Below are 18513 nucleotides of genomic sequence, written 5' to 3'. Positions count from 1 at the left end.
GGAAACTGTGGCTTCCCTGTTGCATAGTTCACTGATACAGGATCAATATTGATCTATAACCCCAACCTCAGCCTCCTGCTGTGAGCTCCACCTGATGATCAGACTTCACCTGAGGACAGTCGCTCGCGTCACATGAAGAGGTGGAAATTGGCTCTGGTGAACTCCTGATGGATGGTCTCTAACAGGACGTCGTCCTCCTGTCCTCCGCCCGTCCCTCCTTCCCTCTTCCCTCCTCCACCTCCTCCTCCTCCTCGGACAGGCGCCGACGGGTGGAGCTCGGGGGTGTAGGTGAAGCTGAACGTCGTGCGATAAATCAGGCCGTCCAGTCGGATGAGGGACAGGGGGACGGTGATGACGCGACGCAGGCAGCGCCAGCCGTCGCTGAAGACGGAGACGTCAGGGACGACGCAGAGCAGAGATTTGGGAGACCTGAGCAGAAACAGACGGATGAAAGTGAGAAGATTTGTGATGTGATGTGGCGACGCTGAGTCGACCTGGAAAACAGCTGCAGGTGAAAGACGTCGACCCGACAGAGAATCATCAGAACCATCAGCCTAAAACTTTGTTGTTGTTTTTCATTATTATCTGAGTTCAATAAGAAATGACATCGACAGGAAACCTTCCAAACACAACACAGACTACAGCGACCAGAGGGAATCCACAGGGAGCACAACAACCTTACACTTCACACACATTATAATTCTTATTTCTATAAAGGCTCATAAATCAAGAGTCTGTTTCTTTTTTAAATAGTTTCTAAGTATAAAATATAAGTAACATACGTCTTCCCTTTAATGTCATAAAAAGCCTAATTAAATGTTAAATAATTAGAAGCTGCAAATAGTGAAAGAATGATATAAGTGCTATAGTGTGACCTCCACCTGTCTTTTCTATTGGTGCCTAATAAACAAAGTCTTCGAACACACAGATTAAATATCAACAGAGAGGGAAGAAGATCACAAGACTAACATAAAAATGACATTTCACTCCTCATCTCCTGCTTCCTCTCTGGGGTAAAATTCATTCTGTACAGCATTGACTTCAGCTGTAAATTATACGAACATTTATGAACCAACTCGACTTCACTGTTTGCTTCATTTCCAGATGCAGCAGGCAGATGTTTTCAGAGGGACAGCTGTAAAGAGCCACTGTCCAGACAGACTCAGTCAGAGAGCAGCAGGTGAACATAGTGGAGCATTTAGCAGCTAAAGAGCCAGATGTTTCCCTCAGGAGCTGGAGACCAAACACACAGCTCAAAGAAAGAGACACAAACACCACAACATGACTGTTTGTGCCAAATTTAAGTAAAGTTACAGTTCCCTCAAGGCGTTACTGAGATACCGTGTTCACAAGGCCAAAACCATGATTCGTGAGGTCACCACGACCTTGACCTTTGACCTTTGAATGAGACAGACAGCCCAAAAAACATTACAGCTCTGGCTCTGACTGTCTGTTTAAAAATGATAAACTCTAGCGTCCCAGGAGAAAATGACATTTAAGTAGTAACGCAGTTTAACTGTATTTATACAGCACATTTATAAACAGAGACGTTCAGTGTAAATGTTCATTAGAAGGAGAAAAATAAAGCAACAGCACTGAGAATAGTGAAACTGCAGATAAGTAGATAATGACATGATTATGTGACAGACTAAACAGAGTCGTGTGGCTGATATGAAACACCAGCGAGCAGCAGACATCTTGAATGCCCCTTTATAAGGTGTTCCATTCAAACCCATCCTACACCTCTGGCTCTCGTGGCAGTGAGGGATCAGGTTCCTAATTGGCTGCAGCTTCTCGTACAAACAGCACATTGTGGATGACTGTTACACAAACACGGCTTTCCCCTGCGCTGCCGAGCCGCTGCAGACGGGAGGGATATTTGCAGAACCTCGTGGCGAGCCGCTCGCAGCCAGAGACCCCGGCATACGATGTCTCAGCACTTCAGGTGTGGGATCTGAGGTGGATTTTGACGTCAGAGACGGTATTTGGCTTCGGGATGCGTCATGTGAGAGTCTGTGAGGGGACGCCTGGATGTCAAGTTTCTGCAGAGCCCCGCTGTAACATACAGACTCCCAACACAAGAGTTAGAGAGAGGATTGTTCCTGTAAGCTGGGCTCAGTACAACATAAGCCCCTTTATGCTTCTCAGGTCTGTCCACACGGATGAACACGGGTAAATAGGAAAGTTCAGTAAATGAATGAATGAATATTTGTGGTCAAACTTGTTGGGAAAACCAAATGATGTCCAGAATTTGTCCTGAACAAATAAGGAGATTTTTTTTTTACCTAAATGACGCCAGAACAAAACTGTGAAACAGTGAAGAGGTGAAAAGGGAATAAAGACGATTGATTTAGTTGATTAATCTTCAGTCAACAGAAAATCAATCTACAGTTATTTTCATAACCGAATCATCATTCAAGTGTTCATAATTTGTTTGGCTTGAAAAATTCAAGCCAAACAAACCAGTGTGAGGATTAATCTCATACTTTAACATTCTGAATTATATTATGAATTATATTTTGACACATTGTAAGTCGTATGACAACACATCCTAAATGTGAATACGACGTTCTTTCTGAAACATCACATGATTCTCAGCAGAGTGACTCAAGTCTGTTGCGTTTTATTGAAATTCCTCAACAAACAGCAAAATAACTGCTTTTGAAATCTGGGTCAAATGAAATATAATTTGGGTTCAAACTGCTTGGTTACATAATATTTGGTCTGGAGGTGCCACTTAATATTTTTTACGTGAAAATGCCATAAAAATGTTCATATTTGGGTCAACTTTTATGAGCTTCACAGACCCGAGCAGTCTCACTTAAACAAGACTTCAGCTTTAATTTGCCCCTTGTGCTGCTCAGCTCCACACCTGGTGCCTCAGTGGTGAAGCAGCACGAGAGAAAAAGGCATGAAACAGCCATAAATTGAAAAATAGGGCGTCTCAGGCTGAGAGTTAAACAAAGACAGAAGTTGAGAGATCAACTTTTATAACCAAGAAAATGGATTCGGGGTCAATTTTTGAACGTAAAGAAACTGACTTTTATGACACTTTGAAATCAAACTGATAAAAAGTAAAGAATTAATTTTTTTTTACCAGTTTCACAAACAGACCTTTTAGACAGATAGATAGATACTTTATTTATCCCCTAGGGGAAATTCATCTAAAGAAAAACAAACATTTTAAAGACGTATCTTTTGCCCATCTGTCTATTATTCACTTTTCTAACTCACTTGAACATGGTCTCGGCCTCGCTGTTGCCAAACCACACTTTGAGATGAGGGCTGAAGTTTTCTCCATGGATTTCCAGCATGGCAACGTGTCCTCCACCGTTCACCTGGACACACACACACACACACACACACACACACACACACACACACACACACACAAAATTCAAAAAGTGTGATGGCTTCATTTTCGGCCCCTTACGTTTGGGCAAAGTGCCGAATGTTTACGATGTCTGGCTCCGCCCCTGCTTTGAGATATTGTTCAATCACAAGCTTAACACCCTGCCTTACCTGAAATCACCTGTCATCCTATTAACCACACCCAGGAAGTTTTATAACCCCACCCTTCTGTCTGCGAAGCCCTTTCCCTCCAAACCACAGAGAACAAAGAACCACTGTGAGTTAAAGAATGGACTTTTCAAACCTCATGTTATTTTACTTGGTTTAATCCACTCAAGGCAAAGAAAATACCAAGATGGTGGATGCATAAATGAAGTAAGTGGAAGTGATGTCAGCTTGATTTCCTCTATTTTATTATTGTTAGTACTTATTTGGTCTTTATGTACTTTGATGTCTCTCATCCATTGACCATCGACCTGACTGTCTTCAACTGTAACAAATGAAACTGTTGGAGCGGCTCCTGAGTCTCGATGTAAACTCCACATCAGATGTTGAGTGAGACAACGCCACCGTGACTGTAGTTTTTACAGATCTGTTCACGTAATTAATGAGTGATTCTCAGTGATTTCTTCCGATGTAACATTTACATGATCTGTAGTTAAATGGCTAAAGATCCCACAGCAGCTCATCGTTCAGCAGCTGCACCTGCTTGTTGTTTTACGTTGAACCTAGGCGTTCCCTTTCTCTCTGGTTGGCTGAGTCTCTGTTAAACTTGAACGTATGTTCTGAGGAGTCGGTTCAGTTCCTCTTCTCTGGTGCCTCGGACCTCTGAGCATTTTGTAGAAGAGGAAGCTGCGGTCGAAGAGGCTGTAGCAGTTTCTAAAACATCAAGTTTAATCTCATAAATATTATGAATTGAAAGGAGTTCCTGAAATGAAGCAGAAGTGAAACAACTTCACTCTGTGTATTAAAGTTAATGTGTCTCAGCACTCTGTTAATGCACATTCAGGAAGTTTGTTTTTTATTTTCAAACCAAGAACCAAAAAACGAAAAAAACGATGGGATTTCCGTTTCTTCTTTTTAAACCAAAAACCAGAAAAACTTCACATGAGAGCCGTTGTAGAAGCTGTGGTGTTTGTTAATTCATTTTTTTCCATTTTTCTTTGTTGAATTAAAGAATGAAGAAGTGAAGTCAGGTAAAGGTTAATATTTCAAAATAAAAGCCAGAGGGATAGCGTGGCCATCAAGTGTAAAATTATACACAGACGTTGATGATGTGTTTATTATTTGCTCATTTCAAGAACTCACTCTCTATGAATTGTCTGTAGACTCGACCTGAGAGGCTACTAATGTGTGATATAGTGACATTATATGGTTGTTCTGTTCTTTATGATTAAATAAACGGCCTAAAAGCTGCCTATTGAAAACATGAGAACGATCAGTACCACTTTGGTGGATGTCTGGCTGAGGACTGATGAAATTTAGAATCGAGGTTGTCGATTGTCAACAAACAACAAACAACCAACAACAGCTCTAAAACGTGAACGTTAGCTCCATCATGTGGTAGAATATTAACTTGTTATTTGTTGAAAGGGTGAACAATAATCTGGTGACATTGAGCGCCTCTGCTGGTCACTTTAAACAACACTAAACGTTTCCACATATTAATTCACACATCTGATAGAGTATTTATCATTCGTCTTGATGCGAAACAAAAAAGATCTTTATCTGTATGTGTCTGTCCGTGCTTAGATTATGTTACACTTTATAGAAAGGCCACTCTTTCCTCTTTGCTTTTATTCTGAAATATTTACCTTAACTTCCATTCCTTCCTTTCGTCATTCTTAAATTCAAAATGAAGGAAAAAAGGAAGGAAAAATGAAAAATAAAGAAATTTGCAAACATCAGAACTGGACAATTTCTTCCAATTTGATGTTTCTTGTTTTTTGCTTTGAAATAACTGACAGTAAAAACGGAAAAATTTATTTTATTTTATTTGTCCTCAGTCACACTGACCCTCTTTCATTTTCATTACACTGAGAAACACCCTGAGCGTCAGTGTGTGTGTGTGTGTGTGTGTGTGTGGTGTCTCAGTACCTGTGTGATCCTACTCACCTCTAACCCTGTAATAACAGGAAAAGGACTGACTGGAGTCTGGATGCAGGCCATTCCCTGATTAAAGGTGAATTCCACTGTTTCCACTCCGATGATGGTCCAGCAGGATCCGTCGTTCAGCACCTCTCTGCTGGGGTCTCTGACGCTGGAGGGAGCCTGAGAGGACGGAGGACAGAGGAACAGAGGAAGAAAGAGCGAGAGAGGGGAGGTGTGATTAGCGCCTGGAGGAACAGATGGAGGAGAAGGAGGAAATAAGAGGAGGATGGAGTGAGGACGAGGCAGTCTCACCTGGTACTGTATGATGGTGTCATTAGATAGACACAGGTAGGCGTGAGGATTGTCTCTGAACTGGAAGGCGCATTTGTGAAGCTGAGAAACCGGCTCGTCCACGTCTAAGATGGCGTACTGCTTGTTGACCTTACGAATCACCTGGTGGCATTTACCAGGATGAAGAAAAACAAAACCAATAATTAATTATTTACTTCTTCAATATATTTCTTAATTTATATCTAATCAAAATCTTTTTTGTCATAAATTCATCACTAGAGTCTACAGTCATGCTAGTCATGCTAACATGCACACGACGACAATGCTAACATGCGGATGTTAAGCAGGTGTTACGTTCTCCATCTTAATTTGGTGTGAGTGTGAAACTCAAACTGCAGGTGATGATGATGATGACGTCATTGGTTCTGCAGGTATTGGGTCATAAACTAAAGTACTAGACCAGGCCTGGCCAACCCGCGGCTCTTTGCCCGGTTTCATGCGGCTCTTACGTTCATGTCGAATTTTGTGTTTTTATACAGTGCGTGCATCTGACGCAAATGACTTGGCGGGAAGAACCGTTGAGTAGTGTAGGCCTACCAAGAAAAAATGCACAGCAAAACAAAAATATGAAGATGAACACAGGACGTTTTTAACAGAGTGGGAGAGTTTATTTTTTTGACTGAACCTGACCCTGCAGGGTAAGTCAAAAATGCTGCCTGACCTGGTGCAAAGTGTGTTTGCGTTTGCCAACAAACTGAAGCTGTTCAAGACGCATATTCAGAAGAGAGATTTAACGCATTTTCCCACTCTGCTAAAAGCCAGCGGGCAAGTCATCGGCGCTGTCCTGAATAACCAAATAGCCAGATATGCAACAATGGTTGAAAACCTGCATGAAAGCTTTGTGACCCGGTTCCGTGATGTTCAACTGAAAAGGCCACAGATTACGTTCCTCGTCGACCCGTTTAATGCGGAGACGGGCTGTTTGAAAACCCTGCTGGTCACAGATGAGGCTGCGGCTGAGTTGGAGATGATCGATCTTTGTGAAGAGGACCAACTGAAACCTGCTTTGAGAGAAGGGACTGAATTCTGGAAAAGTGCGCCAATGGAAAAGTACCCAAATGTCAAACGGGCTGCGCTTAAGATATTGTCAATGTTTGGATCAACATACGTCTGCGAGTCTGTTTTTTCTACCCTGAAACACGTGAAATCAAAGCATCGATCTGTTCTGACAGACACACATGTGAAGGAATTGCTTCGAGTGGCAACAACTGACTATAAACCAGATTTGAAAAGGACTGTTGAGGGCAAGGAATGCCAGAAGTCCCAGAAGTCCCGCATGGCAAGAGAAAAAATGCTATTGTTAATTATATTTTTGTTTGTAGACATGAACTGAACATTGAACTGAGAGTTTGTTTGTGAGACAGTGCACACAGAGTTCATTGTTGAAAATGACTGGCCTGTGGTCTTACTTCTGTGGGAGTCAATTTTTGTCATTATCATGTTGATGTGTGACATTTACAGTAAATCTGGCTCTTTGCAGTAACACAGTAAAAATTGTGGCTCTTAGTCTCTGACTGGTTGGCCACTCCTGTACTAGACAAATAAAAACGTTGACCTGTCGGTGGCACTAGAGGATCACCAGCGTTTCTAAGATTCATCCTCTGGGGACCAAGAGTGTCCGTCTATGGATCAACACTTCAAATAAAAAACAGGAAAATATGGGACCTTTAAGACCAAGAGTCAGGTCAAAGGTCACAGTAGTCGTCTGGCTGAGAAAACAATGTACAGTAGACAGAGCAGCAGAAACACACCAGCTTCCTGCAGCTCGCTGACACAGAGATTTTCAAAAAGCTGCACAAACTGTCCATCGACCAGGTGGTCTGTACGTCGCTGGAGGTTTCAGTGAGTGACTTCTGGTCCTCAGGCCCCAACCCTAAGAACCGACACACCAACACACCCCAACCTGCACCGCACGCAGAATATTAAACACCTTGTTCTCATATTTAAGTCTATTCACAGCTGCTGATGCAGCTCAACGTTTTGTTCTGTACATCTTCCTTCAGCTCCTCAGTCCTTGAGCGTCGACCACAACCACACAACCGACAGAGCTGCTCGTCACGCAAAGGAAAAATCCTCTATCTTCAAACAAACCAAGCAGCAATAGGCCTCAACTATGAAAACATGTAGAGGTGTAGTGTGCAGCTATACATTCACCTTCCACCACCAGGCCGGCGGCTGAGGTTGTTATGACAGCAGTTTAGGAGGTGCTGAGAAAGAGTCTGCTCAGCGAAATGTGAGGGATTCTGCTGAGAGACGTCTCAGTGAAACTTAAAGTGGATGATGGGAGGAACAATAACAGCAGTTTGGGGATTAGCAAGTTATGTAACAGCTGCACAGACACATCTGTAAGACATACAGGGTGAGAGTAGTGATTAAGCCTCTGACTCTGTGATTGGAACAGAGTGTGAGAACCTTTTCCTGTGGTTATAAACAATCATAACGGGCTTGTTTTTGATATTTCTGTTATTACCTTGTTGTTACTTTCCCTGCCTCCATGCTGCCCACACAGTCTAACCAGGTAAAAGCTTCAGTGGCGTGGGGAAAATTATGGAGGAGGCCAAGCCTCTATGTATGTAAAGTAACAGCAGGCTGCGTGGAACAGACACATGACTTACAAACTCTGTCTTCTGTGTTTGGCAAACACAACTATTTTTCATATTCACGTGTCGTTTAACTTCCTAAAACGCCGTAACTGCACAAACCGATGTTGTTGAGTCAGCGGTTATCTCTTATATTTCAGTGTCAATGATTTTCAACATGATTTGGTAGGACCGGGGGGGTGGGGGGTGGGGGGTGGTGGCAGCTACAGAACATTTACTGAGGCGAGTGTTTTTATTAAAATGACAATGACAGTCTGTAAAACAGGCGTGGCTTCCCCCGGCCGCCGGGAGAAAAAAACGCTGATGGAGAGTTTTCCTCCTGCTGGATGAAACAATATCACATGATTTCATTCTATAATAAATAACAGCAGCGTGTGAGATGGTGGGAATTCAGTGTCGTGCTCAAGGTCAGCAGAGTGTGTATTTACAGTCACGGGAAGTTTCTAAAAACCTCCATTTTCCTGTTTTAATTTCCTGAGCTGAGCTGTGAAGGAATTTAACTGTTGTGAGAACAGACAGTGAGACTGAGTTCATCACAGTCATTTTTATGGACTTTGTTTCGCTCGTCAGTGTAAAATTGAAGAGGAACATGATCAAAGACATATTTTCTATAAGTTACTAAAAGACATCAGGAGTGAAAACCTGAGGGAAAATGTGTGAAGAGGTTTGAATGAGTTTATCTCATCAAAATGAAGTGATGTTATAAAAGACAAAACCAAAGCAGAAAAAACTGATGATTTAACAGTTTAACGTTTGTAGCTGCTGACGACTGAAGAGATTAATGAACATAACGAACAGCCTGTGGCCTCCAAACATTTAAAGTGATATAGTATAAAAGACATACCATAAATACCGAATAACAGAAGCATAGATCCTTATAAAGCATTACGTGTGTGTGTGTGTGTGTGTGTGTGTGTGTGTGTGTGTGTGTGTTACCATGGGTGGCAGAGCGAGTCCAGACTCAGTACACACTAACTGGACCACACAGCCGTAACAGATGAAACCTTCGCTCAGCACAAAGTCTCCTTGGTCAGCACGCTGGTCCTCCACTGCACGCACACACACACACACACACACACACACAAAACTATGTATGAATATTCATATATATTAATGGTCAAACTTCCGCTACAACACACACACACACTTTGTTTAGATCTCTGCAGAAAGTCGTTACAGACTCAGTAAAATATTTTCTACTATGATTTAATTTGGAAACAACTGATAATACAGACAAAAAGGAAGTGCATGTGTGTGTGTGTGTGTGTGTGGTGATAGCAGAGAGGAGGGTGCAGACAGATGAATGACTGAGGTTTAGGTTTTGGTGGTGGGAGGTCCGTGCACACACACACTGTGTAAAATAAATAACCTCACAGATCTCTGCGCAGGCTTTTCCAGACGAGTGTGAGGGAAACACTGGTGAATAACTGCTCACACTGACTGTATTTATGCAGGGTGGCCGTGTGGGGAGAGAAGCCGTGTGGTGACTGGACCGTACGGGTTTGATGCCAGTGATGAGCACAAGGCTTGGACGATAGCCAGAAGTTAACACGTCGATACAGAAACCAAACATCGCGGTGCACGATACTATCGAGGGATTGTTGTATTTCATGTTTCAGTTGTTTTTTGTTTTTAATAATAAATTTTTCTGGTGTTTTTTATTATTTCTAATCATATTATTGTATTTTATGTTTCAGGTAAAAACAATGCTGCTACTTATGGTTTTATCTGTCACATGTATGTAACAGTCGAATGAGGGTCAGACTCGGTAAAACTGCAAAAAACAAACAAACAAAAACAAACAAATAAAATTTGGTATTATGAAAAATATGGTATGGGGGGAAATAATAATGTGATATTCAATAGTATCAAATATCAGTCCGAGCCTAATGACCACTGGTCAGTCTCCTCTGCTGACTCCTGAACCAGGGAAACGTGACACCATGGTTACATAGATGTCACGTATGTGAAGAAAAGTTTATAGTTGTAGTGAGGAGACACAAACTCCTGCTGATTCATTTTCTGACTGTTCCAGGTTTGAACAGCGTGACTGTAATAAAACGTCTATGAGGCAGTAAATAAAGCTCATTTATAGTTTCAGACATTTGACAAAGAAAACAGAACATTTAATACTAATATTATACATTTTTCAAATTGTGAATATTGTATTATATATATTTATATTATATAGACAAACTAAAATCTTTCAAATAAACTCAATATTGATTCAAGAGTAGGTTCACCCTCCAAGCATTTAAAGTAGAATCACCTCCTCGTGGTCGTGGCCACACGTCACATCCCTGTTTATCCAGAGTCGTGTAAAATATCAACCATTTGTAGGACACTTTGTTATAATTGCTTTTGTCTTGAGTAATGGCTGAAAAGTGTTTTGTGAGGTAACACTGACCTTTGACCTTTGACCACCAAAATCTAATCAGTTCATCCTCGAGCTGAACGTTTGTACCAAATTTGAAGAGTTTGCCTGAAGGCGTTACTGAGATGTAGAATAAGTTGTATGTACACAAAGTCTCCTGCTCTGACTGTCGCCGGCACAGAGGAATATAAAGAGTCAGGCCGGGTTCAGACCAGGGCTGCTGAGCGAAGGTCTCAGCCTCAGTATCAACCTAACCAGGTGAGCTACTCTCAGTCATGTACTTGTGAAGACTTGCTAACATTATCAGCTGGTATGTAGGAAAGCACCGACCACAGTCCTGTCTGTCACGTCACAGTTAGAGAGGAGATTCAAGCTGCTACATACGAACTAGTGTTTAGCTTTTAAAAGTATGTGTGTTGTACGAACCTGCAGCAAGAATCTGTGATGATTCAGAAGAAAATTACTTAGTGTTTCTTTAAGAAAATGACATTTTATGGGATTTCTGGATCATAAATCATCTGATTTTGATTTAAAGTCAGACTGACCACACTGTGATCTTTACAGTACACATTGCATAAATCAGTGTGTGACTAAGAAGCTGTGAACATACAGTGAACACACACACAGGTTGTGACACACACGTTTACCCATGGTGATGGTGAAGGCTGTCCACTGTCGGGCGCTGGCCACAAACGCTCCTCTGTCCACGGAGAGGTAACGAGTGCTGACCGTCTGAGAGCGGAGACGGTTGAACAAAGCTACTCTGGAGCACGAGGAGATACACACTGAAAACACACACACAAAGACACACTGTGAGGGAAACTGAAAGTTCAGTGCGTGCGCGCACACACACACACGCACACACACACACCCACACACACACACACACACACACACTCATGCACATTCAGAGTCTCCCACAGAAACCTGAGTGATCTGATGTCACCTGAGCTGCAATCTCAGCTGTCAGGATGATGTTTTCTTTTAGTGTGTGAGTGTGTGAGTGTGTGAGTGTGTGTGTGTGTGTGTGTGTGTGTGTAGGTTTTGGATGACTCAATCAGACCCTGTGACCTGCAGTGACCTGACCGGGCAGGAAGTCATGACATGTAACAACCAGCCATCAGTCACTCAGCTGAACCTGTAGATCAGATTAAAGATGTACCTGATTAACGTCGCCGTGACGAAGTGACTTCCTGGTGTTATATGAACAAAACTGGATTCAAAAACATATGCTCATATTAATAATTTCCTTTTTGTGCAGTATAAAAATGCAAATGACTTAAATTATAAACTACTCTGTGATGTGCTTTTATTAATTTTATTTGGGCCATGCTTTTAATTTGTAATTCATTTCCTGTCCTGTGAACACTGTTTCTGTTCCATCCATTCACTCTTTGCTGTTTCTCTGTCATTTAGAAAACCAAGAAGAAGAATAGGAGACGCTCCAGCTGAAGAAGTCACCAACAGAAAGACTGACTCTTCTATGAAGCAGTCCCCTCGTATTTACAAAAACGTCCAAATTAATCAATTAAAAATGAAACTAAACTCTGACAGTGGCTAATTCCTTTTTTATGAATAAGATCATTGCAACGACTGACACTGTGTATTAACACACCTGGACTGAACCAGCTCCTCAGATTCCTGATTAACACATTTCATCTCGTTCTTTGACTCACGGTCGGCGTTCTTCATGGACTGTCTCTTCTGCGAGGGTTTGGAGATGACTTTGATCATTCTGCTCTGGAACGAACCCACTTCCTGTCTGTTGCCCAAGAAGAGTCGCAGCAACAGGCGGAAGTGTTTCCTCTTGTCCTGGTCAGAGATGAACAGGGACTTGGCACAGGCAAACATCTGCTGGACAGACAAAGGGACGGAGAGAAGACGAGTCAACGGGACTGACAATGTTTTCACACTGAGCAGAGCTGAAGCTTGTTTATGATGGAAGACGGAGACTCTTCAGGAATAATGTGCAGATGAAGAGATTTGTTGGTTTGTAACAACCAGTTTGTAAAAGACAAACAGTTTTAATAACAGGTGTCCTGCTGAGTTTTACTCCAGCCATCTGAGCGATGTGTTGCCTGGTGCTCTGTGCAGTAATGCAGATGCAGGACGTCTGTCTGTTGTGTTTTCTCTCTCCGGCCGGTGAACACACACAATGTATTTACAGCTGTGTAGTTTTTCTGTTTGAGGAGTCAACAGTCGTCTGTAATGAAGGAGGTGATCGTCTCGTCTGGGTAAACACATGGAGCTGACTGTCACTCACACACAACGGGCTTCAGGTCTGAGTTTAGCAGCAGCTTGGGCAGCAGCTGGTGGTTGAGCTCTGAGACGACTAGTTGTTTAAAATTGATTTTATCTCCAAAAGAAAATATTTATAATATTTATAATATGTTTGAATATTTGAACATCTGGATGTAAAGAAAGCTGTAAATGTTTTGTGTCAGTTTTGTTTCTGATGAGGAGTTATGTGCTTGGAGCAAGCAGCAACCTCCAGGGTTGAAAAATGAAGCATCAACAGTGAAGAACCAGGAGCTGCAGTTCCTCTAACGACCACTAGAGTCTGGCTCCAACAGTGAGTCAGTCCCCATAGACTCCCATGTTAAAGTGTCCAACTTTACAGCAGAAATAAACATGTTTACAGCCTGGTACAAAAACTGTTTTGGTCTCTAGAGCTAATTTCCTCCTTCATGACACCTGTTTATATAACTCACCTGTTTACATTTTATTAAGGACTAAAGTTATGGAGGATTGAGGGCGTGGCCTCTTTGACTGACAGGTGGGTGAGTGTATGCTTGCACTGAAGTCTCAGCTTCACACACGCCCCTCCTCTTTGTCTATCTATGATAATGTAAATATTGATCTCTATCCATTGTTTCAGAAAGAATGAATGTGGATGTAAAGAAAACTGTCTCCTCCTCACACATCACTGATCTCCTGCTGCCTGGAGAGGAACTTAGAGGATAATTAACTGGGACAAAGGCCAGTTTAAACTTCACAAAAATGGTGTCTCTATCAGTGAAGGACGCTGGCTGAAGACACACACGAAGACACACACACACACACACACGCACACACACACACACACGTCTCTCACCCCGGAGTTTGGCTGCTCATCGAAGATCAGTTTGAACGTGTCTGCCTGAGACTGCGTGGAGCTGTCCAGACACATGTAACCACACACTCGATACACAGCGTCTCCATAACCAGCGGCTGGAGGAAGACGACAGGAAGAGAAGAGAATGAGAAATGGAAGAAAAAATAACAACGGAGCGATGAAGAGGGGGGGAAACACAAATGAGGAACAAAGGGAAGAAGAGCAGAGCTTTTTAAAGAGTTATATTTAATATTTTCCTCCCACCTTTCAGATGGTCCTGCATGACCCTCCATCCACGGCCGCTGATGTAAACACAAGGAGGAGGGCAGAAGAACCTGCGGGTGAGATAATCATATTCACATGAACCTCAACTGTGTTGTGTTGAAATGCTTATATTTCATAAAACCTTTGAACAGCTCTGAAACTTAGGTCACTAAAACTGACGAGTAAAGTTTCATTTAAAGAACATGAATCTCTCCTGTTTATAATATTCAATCAACATCAATATTAGGAAACACATTAAAGGCCAGTTTATCAGTTCATCAGGCTCTGTCCTCATCCTCAGAGGTGACAGAGGTGTGTCTCTCCGCGGAAACCTTTTACCTTTTCTCGTTGCCGTAGGACTTCTGAGCCACCTTGGCGTGCAGGATGATGATGCTCTGGTCTGCATGGGCTTCTCTTCCTGGTTCCCTTGTCATTCCCAGTAACTGACAGCCTTGAAACCCCGGGTCCAGTCTCCTGATTGGACAAGAAAGCTGTGAGTGGCAAACAACCAGAGAATATACTGTATGTGTGTGTGTGTGTGTGTGTGTCTGGCTCATGAAAGTATCATGATAACGTGGCTCAATGAATTGTTTTCCACCACGTAAGTAATTCAGTAAACTTAACGTTGAATGTTGACCAACAGACGAACACTGCCACATAAAGGAAGAGAAAAAACCTATAAAGTTATATTCCATGATCACCTCTAATGTGATGAAGTTCACTGAAACAAATGAACGTTGGCTGAAACGCTCCAAATAAGTGGAAGTGCTGAGAAAGTCTGATGAGTAAACTAGACTTGAGTCTGTGTCTCAGACTAAACACTCAGTCTCAGTCTCATCTCCAGACACTGAACCCATCATCATAATGCACTTAGCAGCAAGTGAGACATAAACAGAGACGCGCCACAGATAGTTTCCGATGTGACGGGAGACGCAGGTATATGGAAGGATATGGTAACGCTGCATTACTGACACATTAAACAGTGGAGGAGTTATTTTTATATCTATTTATATATCATAGTTCTGTTACATGTGAACCTGCTGCGACTGACACGCTTTCATTTTAGTTATTTAAAGGTCTCATATAGTCTAAAGGTCTGTCCATGTGTAGTGTGATTATAGATCAGGTCTAGCTTCTATATTAATACTGTGAAAGTATCAAAGCCTCAGTCCACAGAGAAATGCACACAGCCTGTATTCAGAAACTGAGCCTTAAAACCAGCCGTCAGGACTTCTGGAACTTTGTGATGTCACAACAAAGCAGTCACCAAGCCCCGCCCACCTGGACCCACCATCCAAACCTTTGCAGGATTTGGTTTCTCTGAGTGTTTTTACCTGAAATCTGCTTTATTTTTATTGGATCACTCAGAAAACAGTCAGCCAATCAGAAGAGAGGCTCACAGCCTCCTCTCTTCTGATTGGCTCACCGACCTGTTGTTACTAGAGCTGCAGAGAGAAGCCTGAGAGAGGAGATGTAAAACTACACTGAGATGGTTTAAATATATCTTCTTGTGGATCAAGTACCTTTAATGTTACATATTACACAGACTGGATAATTTTATACAAATAAAAACAAACCTATCAAATTCATATTATTTTCCAGCATCATTAAATAACTATTCACTGTCAGAAGAATGAGTTTTTGAACATTTCTGTCTCTTTTTTTCACAGAATTTCTTGGTCATTTCATTTGTTCAAATTTATTCAGTTATTGTTTCCATCATTCATTTGCTTTACCTCAATCAAATGTACAATAAAAGGCCTTTACAGTCTTATTCCCTGTCATTAAATCTTGGACAGCGGCAAAGTGAACAGCAGGTGAGCCATCGACAGAACAAAGCTCGAGTGAGTGGAACAAAAGACTCCTGCTGCGCTAACCACCATTCAATTTATACACTGTCACTCATAATCATTTTTCTTTTTTAATCACAATCACAGACTCGATTTCCAAATGGATATGAACCTTATTTCTTTTTTTTTTTTAAATAAAATGAAAGCATTCAGTCTATGAATTTTCACTGTTGATATATTTGCACACAAACAGTTAAATTCCCATATAAAAATTGTAAGAACTTATTTTTCCTGCTTTTTAGATTTTATATAATTTACCTCAAAAGATTTTTCTCAGATGCTTGAATCAAATAAATAAATAAATAATGGCTTTAAACTGACACAATATTATTAAATTTTCTGCTCATGCTCGTGTCGACTGGCTCAAATGTGGGAAAACCCACTAGTTAATTCTTCAGTTTGAGCAATTCATTTAAAATAGTTCATTGGTTTTTTTCACGTTGCTGATTAGAATCAAGCAGAAACACAATCGACAAACTCATCTGTGTGATTAGATTTCAAATGTCCAGGCGAACAGCAGGTAAGTGACTGAAAGAACAGGAGCGGCCCCGTGTAGCTCCGCTAACAATGGCAGCTGTCACATTAGCTGCGTTTTCTCTCGGCGGTAACGATGTAATGAGGGGCCAGACGCAGAGTTACTGCCCCGGGGCCCGGGGGCAGGAATGCTGCTCATAATGAAGCCTGTTGACACGAGGGGAGGAGGGAGCGAACAGATAGAGCTGAGTACTGTGACCGATGACAACAACAATAAACTGAAACAAAGGACACGGGATGAAGACATGAATAAACATATGGGCATGATTTTTTTTTATAGTACAAGAATAAAAGTATCTTATTTCACAGTAAAACTAATCACCAGGATGAAGCAAAGATCTTCAATTGAAAAAGATTGACATACACATTTCCAGTTATTTTTTTTTAAGGAATAGTGCCACATTTAGGAAGTTTTTTTGCCTTGTGGAGAAACAGTCCGACACATAACGCCTCCTCCTAACATACAGCGAGCAAACTCTGGTGGATCGAGCCTGAACAACTGTCCAGATGCCAGATTAACGACGGATAAATCCCTCTACTGTTCAAGCACCTAAAACAGACTTTCAGAAACACAGCTGGCCCCGTTTTATTTTGAAAACTCTGGTGTTGTCGTCTGGACGGACAGAAACCGAGACCTTTTGAAATGATGACATAGACATCCACGGTCTCTCCTGATTGGCTCTCATCCGCCTGGACTACCAGTGGTGAAAACAACAAGATGATGGATTACAGTGTTACTGACGTTGTTGTCTTTGCTAGCAGCTGTTGTGGAGTTGAATTCTCTATTTTAACACTACAAAGGTTTTTTGCTGTTCCTCGTTCATGGTATTTTCTGCAATAATCAACTTCTTCCTCACGCCGGCTCGGTGTCCGTTACTGGTGACGTATGTCTGTGTTTTAAGGTGTGATAGTGTGGACGGAGATTGTTTTACGATACGGAGCTCAAATGGTTGTCTGGACGAAGATCGTTTTAATTTTAAAACACTGTTAATTTCTCCTTCTGAAAATGAGCAAGTTTGAATCATTTCCTCAGTTAGAATTTTTATTTTAATGATTTGTAGATTTTGTAAAGGCTCATTATACAGGCTATAACAAAGAGTGATATAAGAGTTACATTCTAGCATCTAGCTGCTAGTCAGGTTTAAATCCATAGATTTAAATAATTCAATCAATGATATAACTTAGAAAATATTTAAATAATTTAAAAAGTAAAACAAAGATCTCATGACTCATGACTGAAACTCTTTTACATTCAACAAGTATCATTGAATTTTGTGTCGTGAGTCCGAGTGAAGAGCAGAGTGACTCTGTAAAGCAGCAGGGTCCTGGCTTTAACAAGGACAACCCAGTAACACCAGACACACACACACACACACACACACACACACACACACACACACACACACACACAAAGTGGGTCAAAACTAAGCGACAGGGTTCATGTTCTCTTCTGCTCATAAAAACCAAAACGTCTTCAGGTTGTTCAGACTGAGCAGAATCAAACTCCGCTGGATTCATCGTCTCTTTTGACCCGTTTCATAGTTTTGGTTAAATAAAACGAATGCAGTATTTTAGTTGATCTGACACAAACCTGTGACAGTCAAACCACGCTGCAGCTATTTATACATATCTACAGTTTACACCAGACAAACGGAGCTTTACATTAAACTCTCAGATGTTTTGTTCTCTTCATGCAGCAAATTCTTGTTTTCAGGAGATAATGCAACAATTCATCTATTGTTTAAAGAACATGAAGCCAGCGATTGACAGGTAATTAAAGGTGGATTATTAAAATTGAAAAACTGACATGTTGATTAAACCCAAAAAGCTGAGTACTGTGCACTAAGCTGTAAACCAAGCTCCAAGCTTTAAGCCACACAAACGTCCTTCATACATCCAGTTACTGAGGTGGAAATACAACCGGTCCTAGTGTCTTTATTTAACAGAAGGACTGATCATGTTAAATCTCTTTATGAAACAAATTTTTATCGTAGAGCTTTTCCT

The 18513-nt window shown here is 41.5% G+C and overlaps 1 protein-coding gene across 2 annotated transcripts in view; it reads right to left on the bottom strand.

The window, feature by feature from the left end:
* Positions 1–18513, bottom strand: part of LOC111224365 (recombining binding protein suppressor of hairless-like protein) — a 37860-nt gene that overhangs the window by 10567 nt on the left and 8780 nt on the right. For both annotated transcript variants that reach the window (XM_022748828.1, XM_022748829.1), the window contains exons 4-13: positions 14465–14599; positions 14126–14196; positions 13862–13977; positions 12444–12618; positions 11415–11552; positions 9330–9442; positions 5755–5895; positions 5467–5622; positions 3235–3338; positions 110–429 (exon numbers count right to left, since the gene is read on the bottom strand). In XM_022748828.1, coding sequence (XP_022604549.1) covers positions 129–429; positions 3235–3338; positions 5467–5622; positions 5755–5895; positions 9330–9442; positions 11415–11552; positions 12444–12618; positions 13862–13977; positions 14126–14196; positions 14465–14599 — 1450 coding nt within the window. In that variant the 3' untranslated portion in view covers positions 110–128. The remainder of the gene's footprint in view (positions 1–109; positions 430–3234; positions 3339–5466; positions 5623–5754; positions 5896–9329; positions 9443–11414; positions 11553–12443; positions 12619–13861; positions 13978–14125; positions 14197–14464; positions 14600–18513) is intronic.

This window comes from Seriola dumerili, unplaced genomic scaffold (genome assembly GCF_002260705.1).
Source record: "Seriola dumerili isolate Sdu_G_001 unplaced genomic scaffold, Sdu_1.0 BDQW01000133.1, whole genome shotgun sequence".
Classification (NCBI taxonomy): domain Eukaryota; kingdom Metazoa; phylum Chordata; class Actinopteri; order Carangiformes; family Carangidae; genus Seriola; species Seriola dumerili.
The sequence above is the reverse complement of the archived record's forward strand: the minus strand, read 5'-3'. Positions and strand labels throughout refer to the sequence as shown.